The sequence below is a fragment of the Canis aureus genome, chromosome 7, assembly GCF_053574225.1.
Source record: "Canis aureus isolate CA01 chromosome 7, VMU_Caureus_v.1.0, whole genome shotgun sequence".
Classification (NCBI taxonomy): domain Eukaryota; kingdom Metazoa; phylum Chordata; class Mammalia; order Carnivora; family Canidae; genus Canis; species Canis aureus.
Window position 1 is genome coordinate 5,947,980 of NC_135617.1, and position 24,209 is coordinate 5,972,188.

A 24,209-nucleotide genomic window follows, 5' to 3' on the forward strand; every position below is an offset into this window, starting at 1 on the left:
GATAAAATGTGAGATGTGAGAAGTAATCAAATAAAGGATATTCCTTTGAAGGATCATAATGAAGACTTGCTGAATGTGCTGCTGTTTCCATAAATATATATCTATGATGCATATGGTCATTATGACTAAGGACTCCAAGGCCAATTTAAGGAACCTGAGGATATTTTCCTGGCTACTCTTGACTGCAAATAAGACAACCACCCTTAGGAACACAGTAGAACTTTGAATATGGACAAGAGCTTGAAACAGGTGGGTTCTTTGTAGTTATGGATAACAAGAGGGCAATGATTACCTATCTTTGTACTCAATCATGCTTTAAAGGAAAAAAGAGTAATGTACCATTCACACTCCACTCAAATAGCTAAACACTAACCAGTTTTATTATGTATGTATTAAATAGATTAGGCTTGAATGTAACAATTCTTATTTTTAGTTAGCAAAAAAATATTTTAGAACTAGAATATTTATTATTCTAATATTAAATTAAGTTTGTGATGAAGTGGCCTGTGAAATTAGTAATGGAAAGGAATATTATTCAATAAATAGTACTGTTTAACTATTGCAGGGGAGGGAACAATAAAGAATTAGATCCCTACTTCATACTATATATTGAAATAAATACCAATTAATATAAGAAAGACAAAGATCAACACCCTAATAGAAAAAGAGAAACATGGAATTTTTGAAAGAAAAAAAACAGAAATAGACAACAAACATACCAAAATTCAACTTTATGTTACCAAACAAATGCAAATTAAAACAAAATACCATGTTTTACCTATTTAAGGTGGCAAATACTTATCAAAATGGGCACTTCCATACTCTGCTGAGGGGATATTAACTGTGATACAGTATCCTTTTTCTAAGTCAATTTGGCAACACAGGTGTTACTTGCTTTCTGAAAGTCTGCATTATGCCACTTTGCTTGGGAAATGCCTACATTAGTACCTGTTCATGTTAATGGAAAGAAATCTGAAGAGGATTTTAACTTTTATGGAAACAGCTATTACTGTAGTAATGTAGGTCTTTCCTAAAAGCAAAGTGGTATAACTCAAACTTCTGGAAAGTGGGAGATATTCTTCCCTTTATGCCATTTCAGCTTACCAAAGTTTCCGAGAGATATGTATATGTGTGTGTGTGTGTGTGTGTTTTTCCTGTCAAAAAGTAAATACATATATATGTATATGTATTTATATATATATTTAAAAATGTGTATGTATAGATATGTGTGTGTGTATATATATAAATATAAATATAAATATATATTTTTTTATATAATAAAAAAGGGCTTTTTTATATAGTTAAAGCCCTGAAAATATCCACACTCTCTGACCTAAAGTATGCTTCTGGAATTTCCCATAAGATAACATCAAAAATATGCAAAAAAAAAAAAAGTATATGTTTAAAAATGTTTACAAGGAATCTAAATGTAAAATAATAACTAAATTATGATATTTCTAAAGGACAGACTACCATAGGCTACTAAAAATCATGTTGTAGAAGAATATTTAAGGTCATAAAGATTACTCACATTATCTAAAGGGCAAAAGCAGAATATAAATATTATGTGTATGGAAAGATTATGTTCTCCTTAATATGAACGAATGGCTATCTCTGGAAGGGGAAGGTTATATGATTTAATTGTGACTATTCTATGCTTTCTATAATTCACATATCTTACTTTCATATTTGAAAAGAAGAACTGCCATACATTCATTCACCCAAGAACCTACTATGTTCTGTACTAGGGACATAGTAGTACACAAGCCTGACTCTGGCTCTGGGGTGGGGCTTACATTCCAACTGACAAACAAAAATACATATAAGGAAATAATGGACAAGGCACATTCAAGGGATGTAAGTTCTATGAAAACAATTAAAAGAGAGTGACATGAGAGCAAAGGGAGAGGATGGGGACACTTAAATTGGGTAGCCAGGGCAGGGGTAGAGGCTGCAGTATATGAAGAAGTAACACCTGAAGTGTAAAAATGAGAAAGAGGTGGTCACATAAAGCTCTGGGTGCTCTGCCCATGCAGAAGGACAGACAAACACAAAGCCCAGAAGGAGGAAGAAACTGGGCAGCTCCAGGACCAGGAAGGAGACCAGTGAGGCTGGAGGGCAGTGGATAGGGAAATAGCCACATTAGAGACAGATGGGGCCTGGGCATGCAAAGTTTTGTAGGTCACCATATAGAGTCATATTTTAAGTGCAATGGAAAGCCCTGGAAGGGTTTTTAAAAGAGGCACGTGATGCTATCTGACTTAAGCTTTTTGTTATTGTTGTTTAAGATTTTATTTATTTATTTGACAGAGAGAGAGAGAGAGAGAAAGCATAAGCAGGGGGAGCAGCAGATGGAGAGGGAGAAGCAGGCTCCGCACAGAACAGGGATCCCAACATGAGACTCAATCTCAGGACCCTGGAATCATGACCTGAGCCAAAGATAGATGCTTAACCAACTGAACCACCCAGAACCACCCAAGTGTCACTATCTGACTTAGGTTTTGAAAAGATCCCCCTGGCTGCTGTGCAGAAGTGTGGAGGTAGAGAGCTGAGTCAGGACTTGTTCAGACAAGAAGTAACCGTTTCTTGCACCAGCACAGCAGCAGTCAGGATGAAGAATAGCAAAAGCATTTAGGGTGTACTTTGGAGGCTGAGACAACGAGATGCACTGAGAGATGGGACTGGGACAGTGGGGCTAAGTAATGAAAATATAGGAATAAGGGTTGATTCCAAGGTTTCTGAACTGAGTGATAGGTACTGAGGTGGAAAAAGCAAGTGGAGAAACAGGTTTGAGTCGGTCAGGAGGTTCTATCTCAGAAATGATCAGTTTGAGATTCTTATTAAATCTCTATGGTAGTAAGAAATTTGGGCCCGAGACCTTTCCTTCCTAGTGTCATACCCATAAATATTTTCTATCACATGGCAAAAGGGACTTTGCAGATGTAATTGAGGTTACTAATCACTGACTTCAAGAAAGGGCAATTATCCTGTATTTTCTGGGTGGGCCCACTGTAATCACATGAACCCTTCAAAGGCAGAAGAGGAAAGTAGAAAGGAAGGTGGAAAGATTGAAAGCACAAGAAGGATTCAATGTACCACTGCTAGCTCTGAAGATGGAGGGGCTACAAGTCAAGGAAGGCAAGCAGCCTTTGGGAACTGAGAATGACCCCCAGCCAACAGCCAGTAAGGCCACGGGGACTTCAGTCCTTTACCTGCACAGGATTCTTCCTCAACCTGAATGAGCCTGAAAGCCTCCAGGTAAAAGCCCAGGTTGGCCGACACTGACTTAACTTTGGCTTCTTTCGACTCATTGTCTTCATTTTTACCAGCCTTGTGAGACCCTAAGCAGAGAACACAGCTGAGTAATGCTGTGCCCAGACTTCTGACCCACAGAAACTGTGACATGAGTGTTGTTTTAAGATGCTAATTTTGTGGTAATTTGTTATAGAACCTATAGAAAGCTAACACAGTATTCAAGAAGAGAGGCTAGCTAGGTGGGCTTTTGGATAAATGAGTCCAATGTTCAGTAGAGAAGTCAAGGTTAGAGACGCAAAGGTGAGTTGTTAAGTGCATGGTATTTATGAGCTGGATGAGATGCCCTATGGTATAAGTGTGGAGAGAAAAGAGAAGAGGGTTTAGAAATGGGGCTGGAGACATCAATAGGGAGATTGAGTGAGATATCACAGAAGCGAGTTTCAAGAAACAGGGGGCGGCCACCTGTGATAAGAGCTGATGAAAGGCTGAGCAAGATGAAGACAGAGAAGGGACCAGTGAATTTGGCGATATGGAGTTGGTTGGTGATTTGGATGACCACAGGTTCAGTGGCATGACAGGGCAGATGCCTAGTGAAGCAGGTGGAGAGAACAGACACACAGAGAACTCAAGAAGTTTTGCTTAGGAACGCAAAGGAAAAGGACTGTCGCTGGAGGGGGATGTGGGACTGGGGATGGAAGGAAAGGTCAGAGGGAGAATACTAAGGAGTGCTTTCATGCTAATGGAAATGAGGCAGTGGAAAAGGGGAAACCGATGATGTGCAGGAATGAGAGTGTACTTACAGGGAAAGCATGAAGGGACGGGATTCAAAGCATGGCGGAGGGGAAGGCCTAAGATGGGACAGGGCTACTCCACTCATTGTCATCCAGTAGAGAAACTACAGGTACAGGTAAGGACAGGCTCTGCATTGGGAGGGAAGATGAAGAGGAAATTCAGCTCTATGACGTGTTCTCAGTGATGTACAAGCAAGGCCACCAGCTGAGATTGGGGTGTTGTGGATTTTAGAAGACATGAAATGGTCCTTTTGGAAAGTGGTCATTTCCAAATGGTCCCTGCCTAGTATGAATATACGTAAGAAATGCAGTAAGACTGGAAGGCTGTTTTGAGTGTCCTTTGGAGAGCTGCAGGCAGTTTAAAGTGAGAGTAATTAGCTGCAACTTTTTCTTTTGCCACGTTTAACTGCTTTGGTTGCAGGAGAGGCGAATAATTATTGTTACTTAAAATGTTCTTAAAACATTTTGCCTAGTGTCTTCTTCCTGCTAGAGCCAAATCCAGCTCATCTACTCTAAACCTGCTGTTAGAAGCATGACTTGAGAAGGCTGTCTCACTAGTCTTGATAAACTAAAATCTCTTCCTCTCTTGCATGCCCCTGTTCCAGTGGTGAGCAGAGTGGCGGGGGGCGGGGGGGGGGGATACCTCCCACTACCTTACAGCACTATCATAAAGCTGAGTGATGCCACCTCCACATGTTTCCCATGTGTGGTATGCTTTGCAGTCTTTACCTTGTAAACTTTTCTTTTTTAAAATCTCTGTTTGAGAAAGACATGATTCCCCTCCATGCATGCACACACATGCACCACAATTTTAAATTGCACGTGTGTGTATGTATGCATGTACACAGCAGATCTATTATTAACTGCTGAAGGACTCCTATAGCTTTTTTCTTTTTTATATTTCTTATAGTAGGATTTAAATTCAGTAAGTTTCAATAAGAAAATTCAGTTTACCAAAATGTAAATGTAAATGTAAAAAAAAAAAAAGTTAGGTTAACAAGGTGCTTCAGGCAGTTATAATTATAAAGCTCTTCCTAACATCTGAAGGGAGTACCTAGGTATCCCTTCTTGTTGGCATCCTCCAACTGCCGATGTAACCAACTATGTTAAAAACCAAAGGTACTTCTTAAAGACAAACCTCAAAGCATGTTAATAATGTGAATCCTCAAGAATGTTTTTTTAAATGATCATGTAAGAGACTCAGATAGGTTGCCTATACAGATAGGTTGCCTATACAGCAATAATCTGTCTATACAAACCAATGATAAAATTCCTAACAACCTAGGGCAATAGAAGTAAAAATAAAGAAATGGGACTATATCAAGCTAAAAAACTTTTGCACAGTGATGAAAGTCATCAACAAATGAAAGACAATCTACTGAATGGGAGGAGATATCTGCAAATGAAATGCCCAATACCAGGGTAATATCCAAAATATATTAAGAACTCACACACTCAATATCAAAAAAAAACAAAAAACAAAAAAAAACAAACCAAACAACTGATTGAAAAATGGGCAGAAGACCTGAAGACACACTTCTCCAAGGAAGGTATCCAGATGGCCAACAGACACATGAAAAGTCACTCATCATCACTAATCATCAAGGAAATGCAAATCAAAACCACAATGAGACATTACCTCATATTTGTCAGAATGACTAGTATAAAAAAAGCAAAACAAGAAGTAACAAGTGCTGGTGAGGAATCAGAGAAAAAGGAACCCTTGTGCACTGTTGGTGGGAATACAAAATGGTGTGGCCACTATGGAAAAGAGTGTGGAGGATCCTCAAAAAATTAAACCTAGAACTACCATATGATCTGGCAATTCCACTTCTAAGTATTTATCCAAAAAACCCAAAAACACTAATTCAAAAAGATGTACCTCTATGTTCATTGTAGCATTATTTACAATAGCCAGGATATGAATGCAACTTGAGTGTCCATCAACAGGTGAATGGATAAAAAGATGTGGTATATGTGTATGTACACACACACGCACACACACACACAATATTACTCACCTATAAAAAAGAATGAAATCTGGATAGACCTAGCGGGTATTATGGTAGGTGAAATAAGTCAGACAGAAAGACAAATATTCTATAATTTCACTTACATGTGGAATCTAAAAAATAACACAAATTAACAAAGTAACAAAACAGAAACAGACTCACAGATAGAACAATCTGGTAGTTTCTAGAAGAGAGAGAGAATTGGGCAAATTAGGGGAAGGGGATTAAAAGGTACAAACTTCCAATTACAATTAAATAAGACATGGGGTTGCAATATATAACATAGAAAATATAGTTAATAATATTGTAACAATTTTGTATGGGTAACAGATAGTAGCTAGATTTACCATGATGATTACTTCATAGTATATATAAATGTTGAATCACTATGTTGTATACCTGCAACTAATATAATATTGTGTATCAACTAGATTTCAATGACACAAAACACTCTCAGGTGTCCTGTTTCCCCCGTGCCAACAAAGTAGTGCCAATCTTTTTGATCTTTGCTGATGCATGAAGTGGTACTCTACTATAATTTTATTTTTCTTATTATGCATGAGGTTAAACATCTTTCATATGTTTAGAATCTATTTCCATTTCCTTCCCTATGAACTATATGTATATGTGTCTTTCGCTCATTTTTTCTGTTGAAATACTGGTCTCTTTATATTAATATATAAATATTTCTAAAGGAAATTAGATTTTTTGGTAGGTTTCAAATTTCTCCCTAGCTTATCTTTTGACTTAATTTGCTTTTACCTGTCAACATTAAATTTTTTTGGTAACAAGGGGGAAAAAATTCCTAACAACCTATTTTCAAGTATTTTCCTGAGGAATAACATGAGGAGGTTAAGTTTTGTAAAATTATCTTGATTGCTTTAATGAAGATGCTTCCATAATTATTTTATCATTATATGATATCCACTGTAATTTTAAAATAAGTTGTATACCCCGATGACATCATGCTTCTCAAAATAAAGTCTGTTTTAGCCACATTATTCATAAAATAATTGTTTTCATAGTAGTTCCCCCTTTCAGTTGACCACAATTCTGCTCTACCTTTCCATTATGTGCATATTACACTTTTTCACAACCATCTTCTATCTTTTCATAGTCCTCCTTGGTTTTTAATGATGTACAGCTCCATAGTCATTCTCCCTGTCCCCTCGTATTATTTAAAAACACTTTACTTGGTCCTTATCTGTCAATAATGATTCCCATCACAGGCACAACATAGATGATAGAGGCAGAGAGTGGATGTTCCCTCTCCCTCAGGGCAGTTTTCAACATTTTCCATGGTAACTCACCCCCAGAGAGATACGTACTTGTTGGCACACAACTTACACAAGTGTTAACAGGTTGAACTGTATCTTCCCAAAAGATATGCTGAAGCCTTAAGCCCTGGGACCTGTGCATGTGACCCTATTTGGAAGTTGAGTCTTTGCAGATATGATCCAGTTAAGATGCAGTCACCCTACATTGGGCAGCCCATAATCCAGTATGACTCATGTCCTCACAAGAAGAGAGAGACTCACAGAGAAAATGCCATGTAGACAGAGACACAGGGAGAAGATGTCAGGCAATGTTAGAGGTAGAAATTAAAGTGCTGCAGTTGTAAGCCATGGACCACCAGAAAGTCTCAGAAGCTAAGAAGCCAGTAAGGATCCTCCCCTGGAGCCATCGGAGGGAGCATGGCCCTGCTTATACCCTGATTTTGGACTTCCTGCCTCCAGAACTGTGAGATTAAATAGATTTCTGCTGCTTCAGGCCACTCAGTTTGATTTTGTTACAGAAGCCCTAAAGAAACTAGTTCAACAGAGCATAGCCAGTAAGAATGCCTTTAGAAAGATAACCTTAATTACTGTTTTAATTGGTAAAAACAAATGAAACCAATTATAATTTGTGTTTTGCTGATTGATAGTAATTAATTACTTCTAACTCACATTGTAGCCAATTTGAATACATCAATACATATTAAGGTCTTCACTGGGAGCCAGAGCCTAGTATAATAAAGGATGATGGAAATACATAAATATTTTTACTTTAGAAATCCAGAATTTAAACTTATGCCACAGGCCAGAATTCCTAAATTCTATTTCCCTAACTCTCAAGTTTTGCTTGGATTACTATACTTTGAGTTTTAAGTTTTGAACCCAGCTCAAGGAGTCAGGCATAGACTATCTAAATACTCTTAAGGTCCATAGTGGACTCTGTGGTTTATGTTACACGTTGAGCTAACTCAGAATACTATGATGGGCTCATGATTTCAAAATAAATAATCTGAACAGACTAAAAGCATTGCTGATAGGCTACCTGCTCTGAGGCTGGCATACTTAGTCCTATCAATTTTTTAATTTTAGGAAAGGAGGAATTGGGTAAAACAGAGGTAACAAATTAACTCATGCATTTATTAGTTTATCCCACATATATTTTGTGTGCCAAGAGCAAAGGACTGGGGACCCTGGGGTGAAGAAGCCACACATGGGGCTCTCAGGTCCCATGGCAGGAACTAATTGCACAGGTAATGATTTAACCACACAATTGCACTACGTGCTACAATGGAAAAGCACAGAACACCATGAGAACAAACACTGGAGGACTTTCTTTGAGGAAGTTAATTAAAGTACAGTGAGCTCTAAAGGTTGGCTAGGAATTAGAAGACTGCAGTCCTGTATTCCAATGGGTGGACCAACATGCAGTTAAACCTGTGGCAGAAGCAGCCTAATTTATTCAGGAAACTGTGAGAGGGTCAGTGTGTCTGGAGAGTAGCAACAGAGGGTAGGAATGGAGTAAATGACAGGACATCAAGGTAGGCGGGGCCTCTAGATTGCCTTGTACTTCCCTCCCACACCCACCAGGCTAGCAACCAGTCTCTGGCTCTTCCACAATGTATGAACAGGGAAGGTCTTAACTTGATATGGTGAGCTCCAAGGTGGACTCTATGACCCACCCCCCTCCTGGTCTTCGCACCTTAGAATGATACTCTCTGCTATGGGGTGAACTGTCTTGCCCAAAAGATACATTGCAGCCCTAACCCCAATACCTGTGAATGTATAATTGTATTTGAAAATAGGGTCTCTGCTGATGGAATCAAGTTAAAATGATGTCATACTAAATTAGGATGGGCCCTAATGCAATAGGTAAAGTGTCCTTGTAAGACAAGGGAAATCTGACACAGACATAGACACATGAAGGAAGGAGGCCATGTAACCACGGAGGGAGAGACTGAGGTGCTACAGCTGCAAGCCAAGAACACCAAGGAATGCTGGCAAACTACCAGAAATTAGGAAGAAGTGAATAAGGTGTCTCACTTATTGGTTTCAGAAGGTGACTGGCCCAACAACTTGATGTTGGACTTGTAGCCTCCAGAATAGTCTCTATTGTTTTGAGTCATCCAGTTTGTGCTATTTTGTTACAGCAGCCCTAGCAAACTGACATAGATTTCCCTTGTGTGGGGCTGGGATCTATGATTTGCTTCTGAACAATGGGATATGGGAAAGGGATGCACCATCACTCCCACAATTACAAGACTCTCTTGCTAGCAGACTCATTTCTAGAGACTCACTTCCCCTTGCTGGCTGCAAAGAAGGAAGTTATTAAGAGTCCTATGGTCACAGAAAACTACAAGGAACTGATTTCCACCAACAAATAGGCAAGCAGGGAGTAAATCCTTCCCTAGTCAGACCTCCAGATGAGACCACAACCTGGCTGACATCCTAACTGCAGCTCTGTAAGACTCTATGCAGAAAATCCAGGTAAGCTGTGCCTAGACTTCTGACCCATGGACATTGTAGAATAATAAACGCATGTTGTCTCAGGCTGTCTTTAGTAATCTGTTACACACCATCGAAAACTAACACATTTGTATTGCAGCATAGCAAACTGACTTTGTATTCTCCCTGGGAATGGAAAATGCTGAAAGCTCACTCTTATGGGTGCTTTCATGCATGCTTCAGAAGTTCCCATCATAGGGACTCTCTCACAGTTTCCTTGGTGTGGACCAAGCATCTTTTCCTATCAGTATCTTAAAACTCCTTCCTGAAGAATGCAGTGATCACCTCCTGGTTCTTGCTGCTAGGGGTCCTGTGGCCAGGACTGAGGTCAATCCCATGCTAGCACCCTCCCTCATGAAGCCTATGTCTGGTCACCAGTAAACACTCAAAGATCCTTTGGCCCAACCACATCTAGGAGGGCAGGCCATTCCCAACATAGCAGCCCTCTCTTCAGCCCATCCTCTACTTTGGTTTGCTATGCAGCAACCCAAGGTTAACAGCTCCAGGGGGTCTATCCAAGAGCAGAATATGATGATTCGATCTGTGATATCTATTATGCTGGAAATTCTATCAGGATGGTGGCAGCAGAAGTACCATTTTAACAACTTGTTACTTTCAGTACTCACAAGTCACAAAACAAGATATAATTTAGTGTTAATGCTATTATTCATTTCTAGTTGACATTTGAAAAATTAGCTTGTCAAGACTATGAACCCTGTTTTAAAAAAATAATGATTAAGTACCCTCAAACAAATTTATCTATGGATTGCAATGTGACAGAAGCCAAGGAATCAAAGTACTTTGCATTGCTGGGTCGTCTGGGTGGCTCAGTTGGTTGAGCATCTGCCTTTAGGTCAGATCATGATCTTGGGGTCCTTGGATCAAGCCCTTCATTGGGCTCCCTTCTCAGCAAGGAACCTGCTTCTCCCTCTCCCTCTGTCCCTCCCCGCTCACTTGTGTTCCCATTCTCTCTCTCTCACAAATAAGTAAAATCTTTAAAAAAACTTTTTTAAGTATTCTGCTTTATTTAAAATCTATTATGGGTGGCAAAATGCAAAACTGCACTATTTAAAACACAAAGTTCATTCCTTTATTTATTGAACAAATGTTTATTGAGTACCTTCTAAGCAAGATTCTATTCTAAACTTTTAAAATAAGTAATTCAGACTTTACTTATAGTGACTACTTAAAAAAAGTGTATGTATAAGAAGTAAAATGCGTATCAGGTTAAGTTTTAGAAATGCTTATTATTCCAGAATTACCTGAAAAGGCATTGCTGTAATATCTAGACAGGGTCTGCATGATATCTTTTGAGTGCTGGGTCCATGGTGCTATCTTTCTGTAGGTTTTTACACGATGAACAAGTTGAGAACCACCATACTGAAGGGACAGGGTATCCCCATGATCTTCATAGAGTTCTTCAAATAACCTAAACCATAGAAAAGCAAACATTAAAAAAATTTACCAAAAGCATTATACATGTTGTTCACTTAGCCACATATGAATTCCTATGAGCCTGTCAAGGAGATTCTTGATGATAAATGCACATGCAAAATACATGCTATAGTAATAGTCTAATAAGTACCAAAGTCCTAGAAAACACTAACATGGAAGTGGGGGCACTAAAAACATAGCCCACCAAAACCAGACCAAAGTGGTTCTAACCTTACTGAAAGAGTCCTATATTCAGCAGTCAGATCAATTTACCTCCCACAACAGAATTTACTACCTTTCTGAAAAAAGGACATGCTCTTGTCACTGACAGATAAACCATATTCTTTTCTAAAAACACGTTTGAATCTTGTATTTCTTCAGGTGCCTGTTAAAATTTTCAGTGCTGTGATATCTGTGGATCTGGCCATTTGGAAGCTGATCATTTTCCTCAACAGAGCCTTTATGACTATCTCAGATGACCAATAACAACAGTCACTGTATTTTTAAGAAATTGCACTTCATGCAGTGCCATAGATCCAATGGACAGTGAAGAAACAGTAACCTTTAATAAAGAATCAATCTTTTACATGTTTTATAATTTTAATTTTAATTTTAATTCACATGACTTTTTCTTTTTAATGCTCTCTGGATTTGTTTTTTTGTTTTTTAAGATTTTATTTATTTATTTATTTGAGAGAGAGTGTGTGCATGAGTGGGGTAGGGAGGAGTAAAGAGGGAGGAAGAGGAAGGGGGAAAGAATCTCAAGCCAACTCCTTGCTGAGCAGAGAGCCCAACTTGGGGCTCAATCCCAAGACCCTGAGATCATGACCTGAGCCAAGGACCCTGATCATGACCAGGTGCCCTTGGATTTGTTTTTTAAAAAACCCTCTAGTCTATATTTGTCTAAGGCACTCTGGATTTCTCTAAAGAGCACAGTACTTACTGATAATTAACACAAACAAAAAATAACAAAAACCATGGCAATAACATGGCAACACAGGTCTTTGATAGAAATATTACAGAATTAATTTGAAAGAGGTCTTTTAGCAATATAATTTTTGAGAAGCTAAAAGAAACAAGTTCACAGAAGTCATTATTATTAATCAGTTTTGCTTTCTGTTATTACCAGCATTCAAAAGGCAGAAAATAAGATTTACCTAACTGCGTCTGTATCAAACTGTAGATTAGGCTTGTCGATCAGTCCCAAGGAGTACAGCTGATAAGCCAGAGCACATTTTCCCACCATAAACTGTGCTGTGTTAGTGCGGTCTAAACAGTCTACACAGTTGGTTCGAAGAACACCAGTCTAAAGAGAAATAAGTTAAGACTTTCACCCATTATTCAGTGACCAAAACTATTATCTCACTTTAGATCTCTTTTCTTAAAAAATAGAAGAAAAGCTGTAGGCAGGGTATTATTCCTGAACAAATAAGGAAGAACAGTATAAAAGGTTATATTTGCTGCTCACTTAATATTGATGCAATGGCATCATTACATCTTCTAGTCTATATTTGAATTTTCTCCCTGAGTTTAAGATAAAACAGCTAGCTAACATTTTCCACATGTACCAATTAGTAAAGTATATGTATTTTTTTGATATATCTCCTATATATTGGTATAGACCAAATATTCAGTAGTTGAGGTCATATCTTTCTGGAGCATTATTAATATATGTATAAGTGATTATTTCTGGCTCATTTTCCAAAGTGGTTCTAATTTATTCTTTTCCCATTTCTGTTAATGTTTTGATTTTCAAGAATAAAATTTATAATGCATAGAAAAATCCACAGGCCATTATTATTTTGGCTGCACATCATTTGCCAGTTAAATACTAGCAGTTAGGCTTTTAAAAATCATTCCCAAAGAGTTAATAATTTTGCATTAAATAAGAAGTATCTCTTTCTCATGGATGCTTTCAGAAAACATCATACACTACAAATACAGATTCTTTTTATTATTAATATAGTATCATCTATACCTGCAGGCGACCAGTGGGAATCACACATCCTCCTAGTTCATTCCACCTGTGTTTAAAAATAGATGTTTAAAAAAAAATAAAAAAATAAAAATAGACGTTTAAGAAAAATTTTAACAGCATAATCTATATTCATTTTTTGTTCTAGCTCTTTATAAAGAATCAAAGTAATAGGCCTGAGTGCACCAGAATACTCAGCTGATTCTGTTTACTTTCATTCTTTCTGGTAAGTGACTATACAAATAACCGAGATGGAGTGCTATCCATGCTCTCTTTCCTCACAGGGAACCCAGGAAAGAAGCATTTTAACTTGCCCCCGTGTCCCACACTCAGGCATTTGTCACCCATGTTCAACCAAAATCTCTCTCGTTTTAATTTAAGGCCATTTCCTGTTTGGTTTCTACAGACATGAATAGTAATTGCAGGGCATCTTTCTAATAAAATCTTCCAAGTCTTATCCTTCTCCCATCAATATTAAGATTCTCTACTTCCTCCAGCATCATTTCGTGGAGCTTTGTTGCATTGGTTGGTTGTTTTTGCAGACCTAATTATTTTCCTTTCTACTTATTCTTTTCTCCACGTGCTAATGAATGCCTGGGAATATGTTCTAAGTGCTAATATAATGATATTGATGCTTTTAATGATTTAAAACATTTTAATTTCTTAGAATATTTTAATTATTTAAAAGAAGGTGCGGTACAGAAGAGAGTTAACACAACAGGCCTGCCTGCTATCCTCAGAAACACCTGCTTATATGGCTGGCCCTTAGCTGGCATCTGGGAACTCGTGTTCCCACCATTCCCAGACGGATAAGAGTGGATCACCATGCCTAAGCTGTCTGTAGAAACAATATGGTTTTACTGAACATCCTCTTTCCTTATGGGAGTAAGGAATTTTGGTATGTGCCAAGCAGAAGCTGCCCAGGGGCCCGGCCTCCAATAAAAAACCATGGCACTGGGTATCTAATCATCTCCTCTGATTGGCAACATTTCACACGTGCTGTGAAAACAAGTTGTCAGGGGAATTAAGCATGTTCTGTGTGACCCCATTAGGAGAGGACTCTGAAAGCTTCACCTATTTCCTCTGGACTGTGCCACATGTGCCTTTTCCTGTGATAATTTTGCCTTGTATCCTCTGAACTTAATAAATCACAGCCATGGGTACGACAATATGCTGAGTGCTTTGAGTTTTCCTACTACATCATTGAGCTGGGGAATGGTCTTGGGAACCACTGTCACAGGTACCCTAGAATTCAAACTATAACGAAAAGATGATTTCTAAGACATACACACTACAGTTGATTGTTTTTTGCTCTTTGCTTTTTTTTTTTTTGTAAACAATTCTAGTTAGCTGAAAATAAAATGATGGGGATATATAATATCAGTTCCTTAAAAGACAGATAAAACATGGTCCTTGACCTGAAGAAGCTCACAAAGTATCAATAAAGAAAGATTTGTAACCAAATAACTATCATACAATGATAAATATTATTTTCACAGAAGTATTAGTATTTGTAGAAAAAAGTTCCTGTTCCTATTTAATGCTGAATAGAATTTACTGCAAAAAATTTTACTTTACAGAAATATTTTGTGTAATGTTTACTCCATGAAGAGATAAAGATTCTGTGGATTCCATCTCAAGATAGATAACCAGAGGAAATCTTGTGCCCAGCAGGAATGTTCATTCCATAATCACATGAATGTCTTATCTCCCCAAACAAATTCATCCATCTTTCAGGTACTGCAAACTGCTCATATTTAGAATATTTTTATCTATAAGAACAAAATGCTTAGCTTGATTTCAGTTTTTAAACACCGTACGTACTTTTCATCTGGCCGCAAAATGCTACAGTAAGAATCGGGGCGGTTTACAAAGAAACCTGTTTTCTTCACCACACTTTCCGCAATCACATTCAGTCGATCAAGAACATTACACAGCTTGCTGACGGGAGGAGAAAGAATGAGAACAGTGAGAAGAGCACAAATTTAATACATATTTACCTTCACATATGAAGCAAATAAAGGCCCTAGTAAGCATATTCAGGGATTTTTAAAAATCTCTGGTTTGTATCCAACAGGAACGTTGTAATAATGAGTTTCTATAGTATAATGTGTACTCAATAACTAGCAAGATTTGGTGCAAAGAGACATTAAGGCCTGTATCAACCCTTGGCAAGCCCCAATCTTGGCACACTGCATCCCCTGGAGAGCCTTCCACTACTGAAAAGTCACGTCAGCCAAATCAATATGCATTCATAAGAGGACTGTGAGGAAAGCATGATGCACAGTGTGGGTGGCAGGGGAAGAAAACAATGGAAAATAAATATAAACGGCACCCACCTGTAATCAGGCTGATTCTCTAGGAAAATGTGTGCCTATGTGTGTGTGAGTGTGTGCATGGGTATCTAACTACATGAAATGATTCAGAAAAAAAGTGCAATGAGCTAAAGTACAAAACAATAAAGTATCATTAAAAAAAATTAACAAGACCTCAAAATAAACCTACTGTTTATATGATGCCTAGGAGATGAGTAAAAGGGGAATTTGAAGTTAATGAGAGAAAGTTCCTTGGATGAGATGTTTTGAGTCAGATCTAAGATGGGTGCAGGAGAGGGGGGGAAGTGCCCCAGGGAGGTGGGGGTTGAGCTATAGGCATAAAAGGTCAGCAGTGGGACCCTGGCTGCTACACTAGGGGCTGAGCATGCAGTTTCATTTTTCAGGAACAAAATGGCCCCAGAATAAAGAAAATGTTATTACGTTCTGAAACCAGCCAGGTGTTGGGGCTCTAATACTACGCTAAGGAGTCTGGACTTACTATGAACACTCAGGAATTACTGCAGGTTCGTTCACAAGTGAGACTGTCTGAACGTGGTATCTGAGAAAGTGATTAAACAGGAGGATGGGATGAAACAGGGAAAGGTGAAGCCAATGCCTGGAAGGGAAAGTCTCAGAGCGGCGATGTCCTGAAATGACTAGCTACTTCAAAGAGAATGTGCAAGTGGTCTAAGTCGTGGGCAAAAAAAAAAAAAAGAGTTTGGTCAAATAATGTAAGCACTCAAATTGTACATCAGCAGCAAAAAAGTCCCTCAGCAGGTTCATGGAGGAAATTAAAAGAGAGCATTCACTTTACTGTAGAGAGCAGCTTCCTGCTATTTCACATCACAAGAGAAGGAAAATACCAGAACCAAACATGAGTATCTACTCACCTTTTGGTGTACTTGGCCATATCCCAAGGAATGTAAATAATGGTGTGTTCAGGAGGCAAAAACTGGTTGAGGTACGTCACAGCAGCTACAAGTTCTTCACTCAGAATTCTCTCATGCTTTCTTTTCTCTCGTTCCTTTATCAAAAATGAAAGATTTTCAGGGTTCTAATTACCTTAAATCAGAGGAACAGACTTTTATTTTATTTATTTATTTATTTATTTATTTATTTATTTATTTATTTATTAAGGTTGAGGAACAGACTTTTAACATGTTTACTTTCCAGTGATGGCAAGAAGCCTAAGTCTTAAATATCCTGAAATAAAACCTAAAATAAAAATAATATAAATGCAAAGAAATAAATACTTCGTTGAATTAAACTCAACAGATAATTAGCTTCGAAAATTCAAGGAGATGAGATTTTTTTTTTTTTTTTAAACAACTTCCTGCAGCCCCAGGAGGACTGGTTCACCCTCCTGGACCTGGTCTACACATTCCATAATCTGCTTTGGCAGGGGAGAACTCAAGGAACAGAAGAAGGGAAATTCCCAACTCCAGCGAGCTAAGAACCAGATGGAAATCAACTGGGTCTGGATGGATAATCCTTAAACTGGCTGAAAGTGCTTCTGTAGCCTACCTGTGTTTTTAAATTTGACTCTCCTAACACACCCTGTGAGGCAACCAAGGCAGGCACTTCCCCCTGCCCCTTTTATACTGTGGTTACACCCTGTGAGGCAACCAAGGCAGGCACTTCCCCCTGCCCCTTTTATATTGTGGTTGAATATGGTTGAGAGGTGTTCATGGGACCAAATCTTACCTTCTCCCTCCCTGCCCACTGTACCTCCTTACATATTACATGCCTCTCACTCGAGAGAGGCTAACGCACTGCTGTACAGCTCTGGGGCTGGCATGCTGGCAGCAGCCTGCTAGCCACATAGCCGTGGGCAAGGCTCTCATCTTTCCTAGGCCTCTCTTTCTTCATCTATAACATGGGGTAACAACAGTATCTTCCTTACAGCAATAATGTGAGGTTTAAAAGAGACAAAGCATGATAATCTCTTATCAGAGCATCTGGCACATGGGGACTATTCATAAAACTTAACTACTTTTATTGTTGTCCTGTTCAGGACTTCACTTAGAAACAAAAACAATTCAGTGATAGTAACACTGACATGGTGTGGAGGCACTATTGCTGGCATCAAAATGGGTCTCTGCTGTTTTCAATCATGGTGATTAGTTATCAGTTGTCATGAACGTAATTAGATAACCACAGTGGAAACAAAAAGGGTATCTATTTTGCACAGCTGAATGAATCAAACAGAGGAATTAGGAAAGATTAAGAACAGTGTTAAATCAGTTTAGGATGAACATGTATTTAGCTTTTACATCTAAGAAGATTAAATTATGTATCTGGAATTTTTCTCAAAAGCACTTTAAATCAACTAGGGAAACAAAACCTTTTTGAAATTCCCTGATCAAATCTGACATTTCATGAGATGGGGAGGAAAGGTTATCTCATCAACCTTTGATTGTGTCTGCATAAAGAATCTGCTTTGTGCACTGCTGACCATCACGGATTAGTGTACTGGGTTGTTTAGGCAACGTCCTTAGGGTCACAGACCCTTATTACAACCAAATGAAAAAATCACATTTACAAGTGGTCTTGTATATCATCTCAAGGGTTCGGACACTCTCCCCATGGCCATCCATGGCTAAAAATCTCTAGCTACAGTTATGCTTGAATCCAGGTTGACTTCCTAATCGTTCCCCGGTAACAGCATGGAAGGTGTGTAGATGACTGCAAAATGTCAACCAGCACCTCCAGCTTCCGTAACTCGGGAGGGTGAGGAGGGAGGTGGTTCACAACACACGGTAAAAGAGAAAAGAAATCAAGAAAAGTATTTCACTTTAGTGACTTCATATGGAGGCAGAATAAAGAGTGAATATCCCTCAGTATCACTCCACAGACACAAATGCATTCTTTGACTCTAATCACAAATTAACAGTTTTCCCAAGTGAACTGAATAAATAACTTTTGTTCCTATGAATAACTAAGGAGAAAAACAACTTTTTTCTGTTCCACAAAACAGCAACTTAATCTCTAAACTATTTTCTAGTTAATATCTAGTTATTGCCAGGATTTTTACGACAATGGAATGATAAACAAGTACAATTTTGAAGCCCACTGACTAGCTTTTAAATATTAAAAAATTAAATGTACATTTAGGAAACCTGGGCAAGAACACTTTACAATCACATGTATTGGTTATCATTTTTTTGAATCTCTGTGCTCAATGCAGAATTATTTCAAACATCATGACCGAATCTCCATTTAGCCATAGCTTTTACAACAGTATTCATGTTTGTAAAACATGAATAAGAGTCAATGTTCCCTATTTCAGTGAATGGCATCACCATCCATACACCTGTGCAACCAGAAACCTAGGAGTCAAGCCTGACCTCTCCCCTTCCCTTATCTCACATCCAGTCAATCGCCAAGTCTCCAGCCTCAACATACTTCTCTCCAGCTCTGTCTACCACACCACTGTGGTTTGGGCCAGGGTCACCCCTTTCTTAGGCAATTTGAATAGCCTCCTAGTGGTCTTCCAGCACTCTTTAACCTTGTGCCAATCCATATGGTCTCTTTGTTGAGGTCAGGATAGTCATTTTAAAATGTAAATCTGCTCAAAATTCTCTCAATCATGCAAACCCTTTGATGGTTTTCCATGATGCTCTCAGGATAAACACCAGACCCATTGACACACCTTACAAGGCTGTGTGGTCTGACCATAACTATCTCTTCAGCCTCAGCCCACAATAGTACCCTCATCATCTCTGAGGGCCAGAGAGCAGTACCCCTACCATAAGGCCTTTCCTTCCTCAAACATACCATATGCCCTCCTGTCCCAGGGCCTTGATACCTGCTATTCTGAATTGAATACTATTCTCTTCTTGGCCTGGTCAATCAATGCCTCTTCCTTCAGTCTGCATGGACTCATCATCTCCTCAGGGAGATGAGATCATTCTCTCCCATTATAAGCTCTCATTGCCCCATTTACCCTGTCTTGGTACTCTGCCATACTTCACCATCCCCTCCATTAGACTGTTAGCTCTGTGAAGGCATGAACTATTTCTATGACTGCCTTGGCACAAAGGAAACCTTCAAGAATACTTGTTAAAAATGGGAATCCCTGGGTGGCTCAGTGGTTTAGCACCTGCCTTCAGCCCAGGGCGTGATCCTGGAGTCCTGGGATCAAGTCCCACATCAGGCTCCCTACACAGAGCCTGCTTCTCCCTCTACCTGTATCTCTGCCTCTCTCTCTGTCTCTCATGCATAAATAAATAAAATCTTTTTTAAAAAAAATACTTGTTAAAAATGAACTAAAAGGACACAGGATTCCTTGTTGTTTTTTTTTTGTTTTTGATGTAATTGAGTTATATTTATTAACCAATCTCTCAGAACAATCTCAGACACTACTAATTTATTGGTCACTGCTACAACCACAACATATCAACACCCTTGTTTTTCATGCTTTCAGGGTTTTCTTGTCTGTGGACTGAAATTCTTTCAATGCACATGGATGCAACAGATACAAATACAATTTATTATCTAGTCTCCTGCTCTCCATCCTAGGCTGTTGACCCAAGGGCCCACTCATATACACATGATATGCTGACCACATAGTGTACTCTCACCAGGAAACACAGAACTATAAGGCCATGCCACTACTTTGTCCACCTGGTTCTTAAACCACGGCAGTACTCCAATTTCCGAATCCAGCCCCTAGAACTTATTACTACATATTAACCTTCCTAAGAGATCTCTGGATGGTCAAGGGGATGGGCTGTATCAAGGCTAGGCTGTGTGTGGTTCTGTGATTTCCATGCTTCCATCTCCAAGCTGTCCTGGAAACTTAGGCAGAATTTCACTCATTTCCACTTCACCCATGGAAATCACTTCCTTCCCTGGGAAACATACTGCTGCTTCTCTCAGGTACCCAGGGAAGAGGCCACACAGAATCTAAGGCCAAAGGACAATAGCTTAGGCAGTCAGGCACAGTGCCCTAACACAACACAGAAAGTCTATAAACTTCTCCTCTGAGAACTTCAATTATATTATATTATATTATATTATATTATATTATATTATATTATATTATATTATATTTACACAAAACCAAAAAAATATATAGAGAGACAAAAACAAAAACAAAAAACGTCTCTTCTGAGGAGAGGTAAAGCAAACTTGTAAACCCCTTTGTGCTGAGGAAGAAATTTTCCAGTGCAACTGAGTTTTATAACCAAACTGAGCACATCATACCTTCACTAAATTCAAGATGATGATGGGGGAGCCAAACCTTTGAAGCATCTGGTCAAAGTGAAGGGCGGCCACATGTGCAAATGGATCGGCCTGATCCACTAAGGGGGATAAAAAGGATGAATAAATACCAGAATGAAAAATATAAAGCACAAATAAAAGAAGTATACGGTTTGGTTTCTTTTTTTTTTTTTAATGTTTAAAGAAATGCAATTCAACTAATCTAGCAGTTTCACTTCCCAAATACCTGTTGAGCTTATCCAGATACTGATTCTTCACATATTATTGAATTTGACTGATTCTTACATTTCTTTTTTTTTTATTTTTTTAATTTAAAAATTTTTTTTAATTTTTAAAATTTTTTTGATTCTTACATTTCTGAAGTAAAATACAATTTACTAGCAGCCAAAATTAAAGAAAAATTATAAAGTTATTGAATAAAATAACAGAAGTCCTTCTTATAGATTATCTACCTTCCAGTTCTAAAACTTTGTTGGAATCTATGATTTTATGGACTTCTGTGACAACAGTTCATCATCTCAAAGTGTGGGTAAAGAAGAGTTACTATTAAAAAGATTGCTCCACGTACATGTAATAGGTGGTTTAGGCATCATAGTTGAAATGTCCTGAGACCAGTATAAAGGAACAGATCCTCTAACTTGTACATATGAAGAATAACTTCCTGCAGTAAAAGACATCACAGAAGCATCACAGAGTATTTGCTCAGTCTCCACTTCATTTGCAACATCACCCTGAAAAGAAAGGTGACATTAAAGATACCTTATATTCTTAGAATTTTTCAGTGAAAAAAATTTCTAAGTATACAATGAAATTATAATCCCCATTCTTTAGGACATTATAAAAGAGGTAAATGTTGATCAATATTCAATGTGCACATTAGAAAAGGAAAACCATTAAAATGCAACAATGAAGGCAATTAAAAATAGCTGAGAATAGACTAGGAAAAAATCGAATTAAATAGCTAATAATACAAGTAGCAGACAGAGAACAGCTTGAGTGATATAAATGGCAGAGAGGGAGAGAAAAGGAAAACAATTACATGAAATTATACAGGAGGTTAGGAAGACCAGCAGAATATAAAACTTCAATTCTGAAGACCGGGGAGGAATGAAAGGACAAAAGAGCAAGATTCAAATAATGCCTGATGGACAGAAGGGAAAAAGGTTTTGAGTTAGCTTTACTCATAAAAGTATAGAAGGATACGACAAAGAATAATTTTGGAGGCATTGATAACATGTCTGTTTGATTATTCTCGAAATATTTGAAAATTGTAACAGCAAAATTGCGATTTTTCTTAGAGCACTAGTTATAACTATTTGCATTGTGGATATAATTTTAAGCACAATGTTGCTATTTTAACACAGGATTAAACCCAATGTCTCACTCAATCTGTCTACTCAGTCGTACATCTGCGTAAGACTCAAGCTGTCTACTGCAAATAGAGATGAAATACTTCGAGGGGATAACAGGACTGATGGCATGATAGAATTTGTTGTGGTTATTTTCTAGGAGTGAGCATATCAGGAGACTGCCTGGAGCCAAACCAAAGCAGAGGCGAGGGGGCAAAGGGTTTCCATGCCTTGCTATACTCTGTCTTCTCATCAAGGATGCTCTACCAATGACTGCTCCCCTCCACTTATTCCTCTGATGGAGGTGTTCTGCTATTTTAGTCACTACACTAAATATGCACTACATTTTTTTCTGTATATTACAGAAATGGCTCATCCTCCAAAACATGAGACATGTTTCCTAACTCCCCAAGGCAATGCATAACTTGCTCTAAGATAGTCAATTTTTCAGAACATCTGTATACTAGTCACATTTCTGACAAGCCTCAGATAGTCCGGAGCATTAATTATTCTCTTGATCATGTCCCGAAGTAAGAAATGCCACTTTCTAGAATTCCACTTTGCTTCCTCTGTTGGCAAAGCTGATGTGAAAGGTTAAGATGTCAGCAGCTCTGCTGCTTCTCCACCTTACCTCACAATTTGCACCTCTCTTGAGAAAGCGGGTCCCGGCAAACTTACTGGATCTTCTAGCTATTAGAGTCACATAGACTGGTCGTCCGTAGATCAACAGCTCTTAGAAATCAAGTTAAAGCTGTTTGAGCACTCACACCAAACGGTCACACCACACCAAGAGAATCATTAGACCCTAAATATACATTTAAATATATCTTGTCCAGGGGCACCTGAGTGGCTCAGTGGTTGAGTGTCTGCCTTCAGCTTGGATCCCGGGGTCCTGGGATCAAGTCCTGCATCAGACTCCCCTGTGGGGAGCCTGCTTCTCCCTCTGCCTATGTCTCTGCCTCTCTCTCTCTCTAGGTCTCTCATCAATAAATAAATAAAAATTTTAATAGATAGAGATAAATAAAATCTTGTCCAGAAGGTTAAAGAACACCAAAAAGCTCCATTCAAGAAGGGAGCAGCATTGGGTCTGTTCTTCCAAACTAGGTAGGTAGTAAAGCAAAAAGAGGCCTCCCGAGGGAGTGGTTTCCACGAATTTCAGAGGAAATGGTAAAAAGGTGTAGGGTTAATGGCCAAGGGAAGAACTGGTCTCTCACCACCAACTAAAGGATATAGACAGGTACAACGAATTCTTCCTTAGTCTTCAGAGATCAGACACCTCTCATAGAGAGTATATGTCACTTAACAGGGGATTAATCATGAAACAATATATAATAGGTAGGGAATGCAGTAAGCATAATACTGTAAGAGTTGCCCAAATTTGTCACCCAACAGCAAGAACTAAACACTGTGAATTGTGTAGTTGATATGCAGCTTTGATTATGTCACCTTATTTAGCTTTCTGAGCCTCAGTTCATCTTCTGTAAAATGGTATAAGAACTAGTAAAGTAACTTTATGCAGTGGTTGGCAGGACTAGGTTACATAATGTGTGTAAACCAGGGTCTGTCCTATGGTAAATGCTGAATAAATAGCAATTTTTTTTTTATCATCATAAAGACTTCCGGAATCCATTAAGTGCTTGGTAACTAAGAAACGAGATTCATCATCTAATCTAATGAGCTTTAAAACTATAATCCATGGTTATGGATTTAAATAACCATTGTTATTTGCTATTTAAATAAACACAAACAAAAACATTTACTGTGCATAATACCTGCCTGGCCCTGAATTAGCTCTTGGTGATACAAAACAGTGTAGAACTACCTCTTAGAAAATGCCTTTAGAAACTGTAGCACATTCTTTTTTGGTGTCCTTGGTGGTGAAAACCTTGTGTTCTTTCCAGGTAGATTTCACTTTTGGAAACAGAAAAGTGAAATTCAGGGCTGAATCTCATTATTCAGTGAATAAACCAGGCAGATAATACTACTCACTGCTTGGAAATGATTATAAAGTAATGAGCCTGACTTGCAAGTATAGCACATAAATCTCACTCATCCTCATTTCAAACTTCCTCTGTG

At 38.4% G+C, this 24,209-nt stretch overlaps 1 protein-coding gene across 4 annotated transcripts in view; it reads right to left on the bottom strand.

The window, feature by feature from the left end:
- FIG4 (FIG4 phosphoinositide 5-phosphatase) overlaps nucleotides 1–24,209 on the bottom strand; it is a 123,918-nt gene that overhangs the window by 57,541 nt on the left and 42,168 nt on the right. For all 4 annotated transcript variants that reach the window (XM_077902802.1, XM_077902801.1, XM_077902803.1 and 1 more), the window contains 8 exons: nucleotides 22,765–22,865; nucleotides 21,353–21,515; nucleotides 20,767–20,864; nucleotides 16,449–16,582; nucleotides 15,068–15,184; nucleotides 13,247–13,292; nucleotides 12,426–12,574; nucleotides 11,097–11,263 (listed from right to left, as the gene is read on the bottom strand). In XM_077902802.1, the coding sequence (XP_077758928.1) occupies nucleotides 11,097–11,263; nucleotides 12,426–12,574; nucleotides 13,247–13,292; nucleotides 15,068–15,184; nucleotides 16,449–16,582; nucleotides 20,767–20,864; nucleotides 21,353–21,515; nucleotides 22,765–22,865 (975 nt within the window). The remainder of the gene's footprint in view (nucleotides 1–11,096; nucleotides 11,264–12,425; nucleotides 12,575–13,246; nucleotides 13,293–15,067; nucleotides 15,185–16,448; nucleotides 16,583–20,766; nucleotides 20,865–21,352; nucleotides 21,516–22,764; nucleotides 22,866–24,209) is intronic.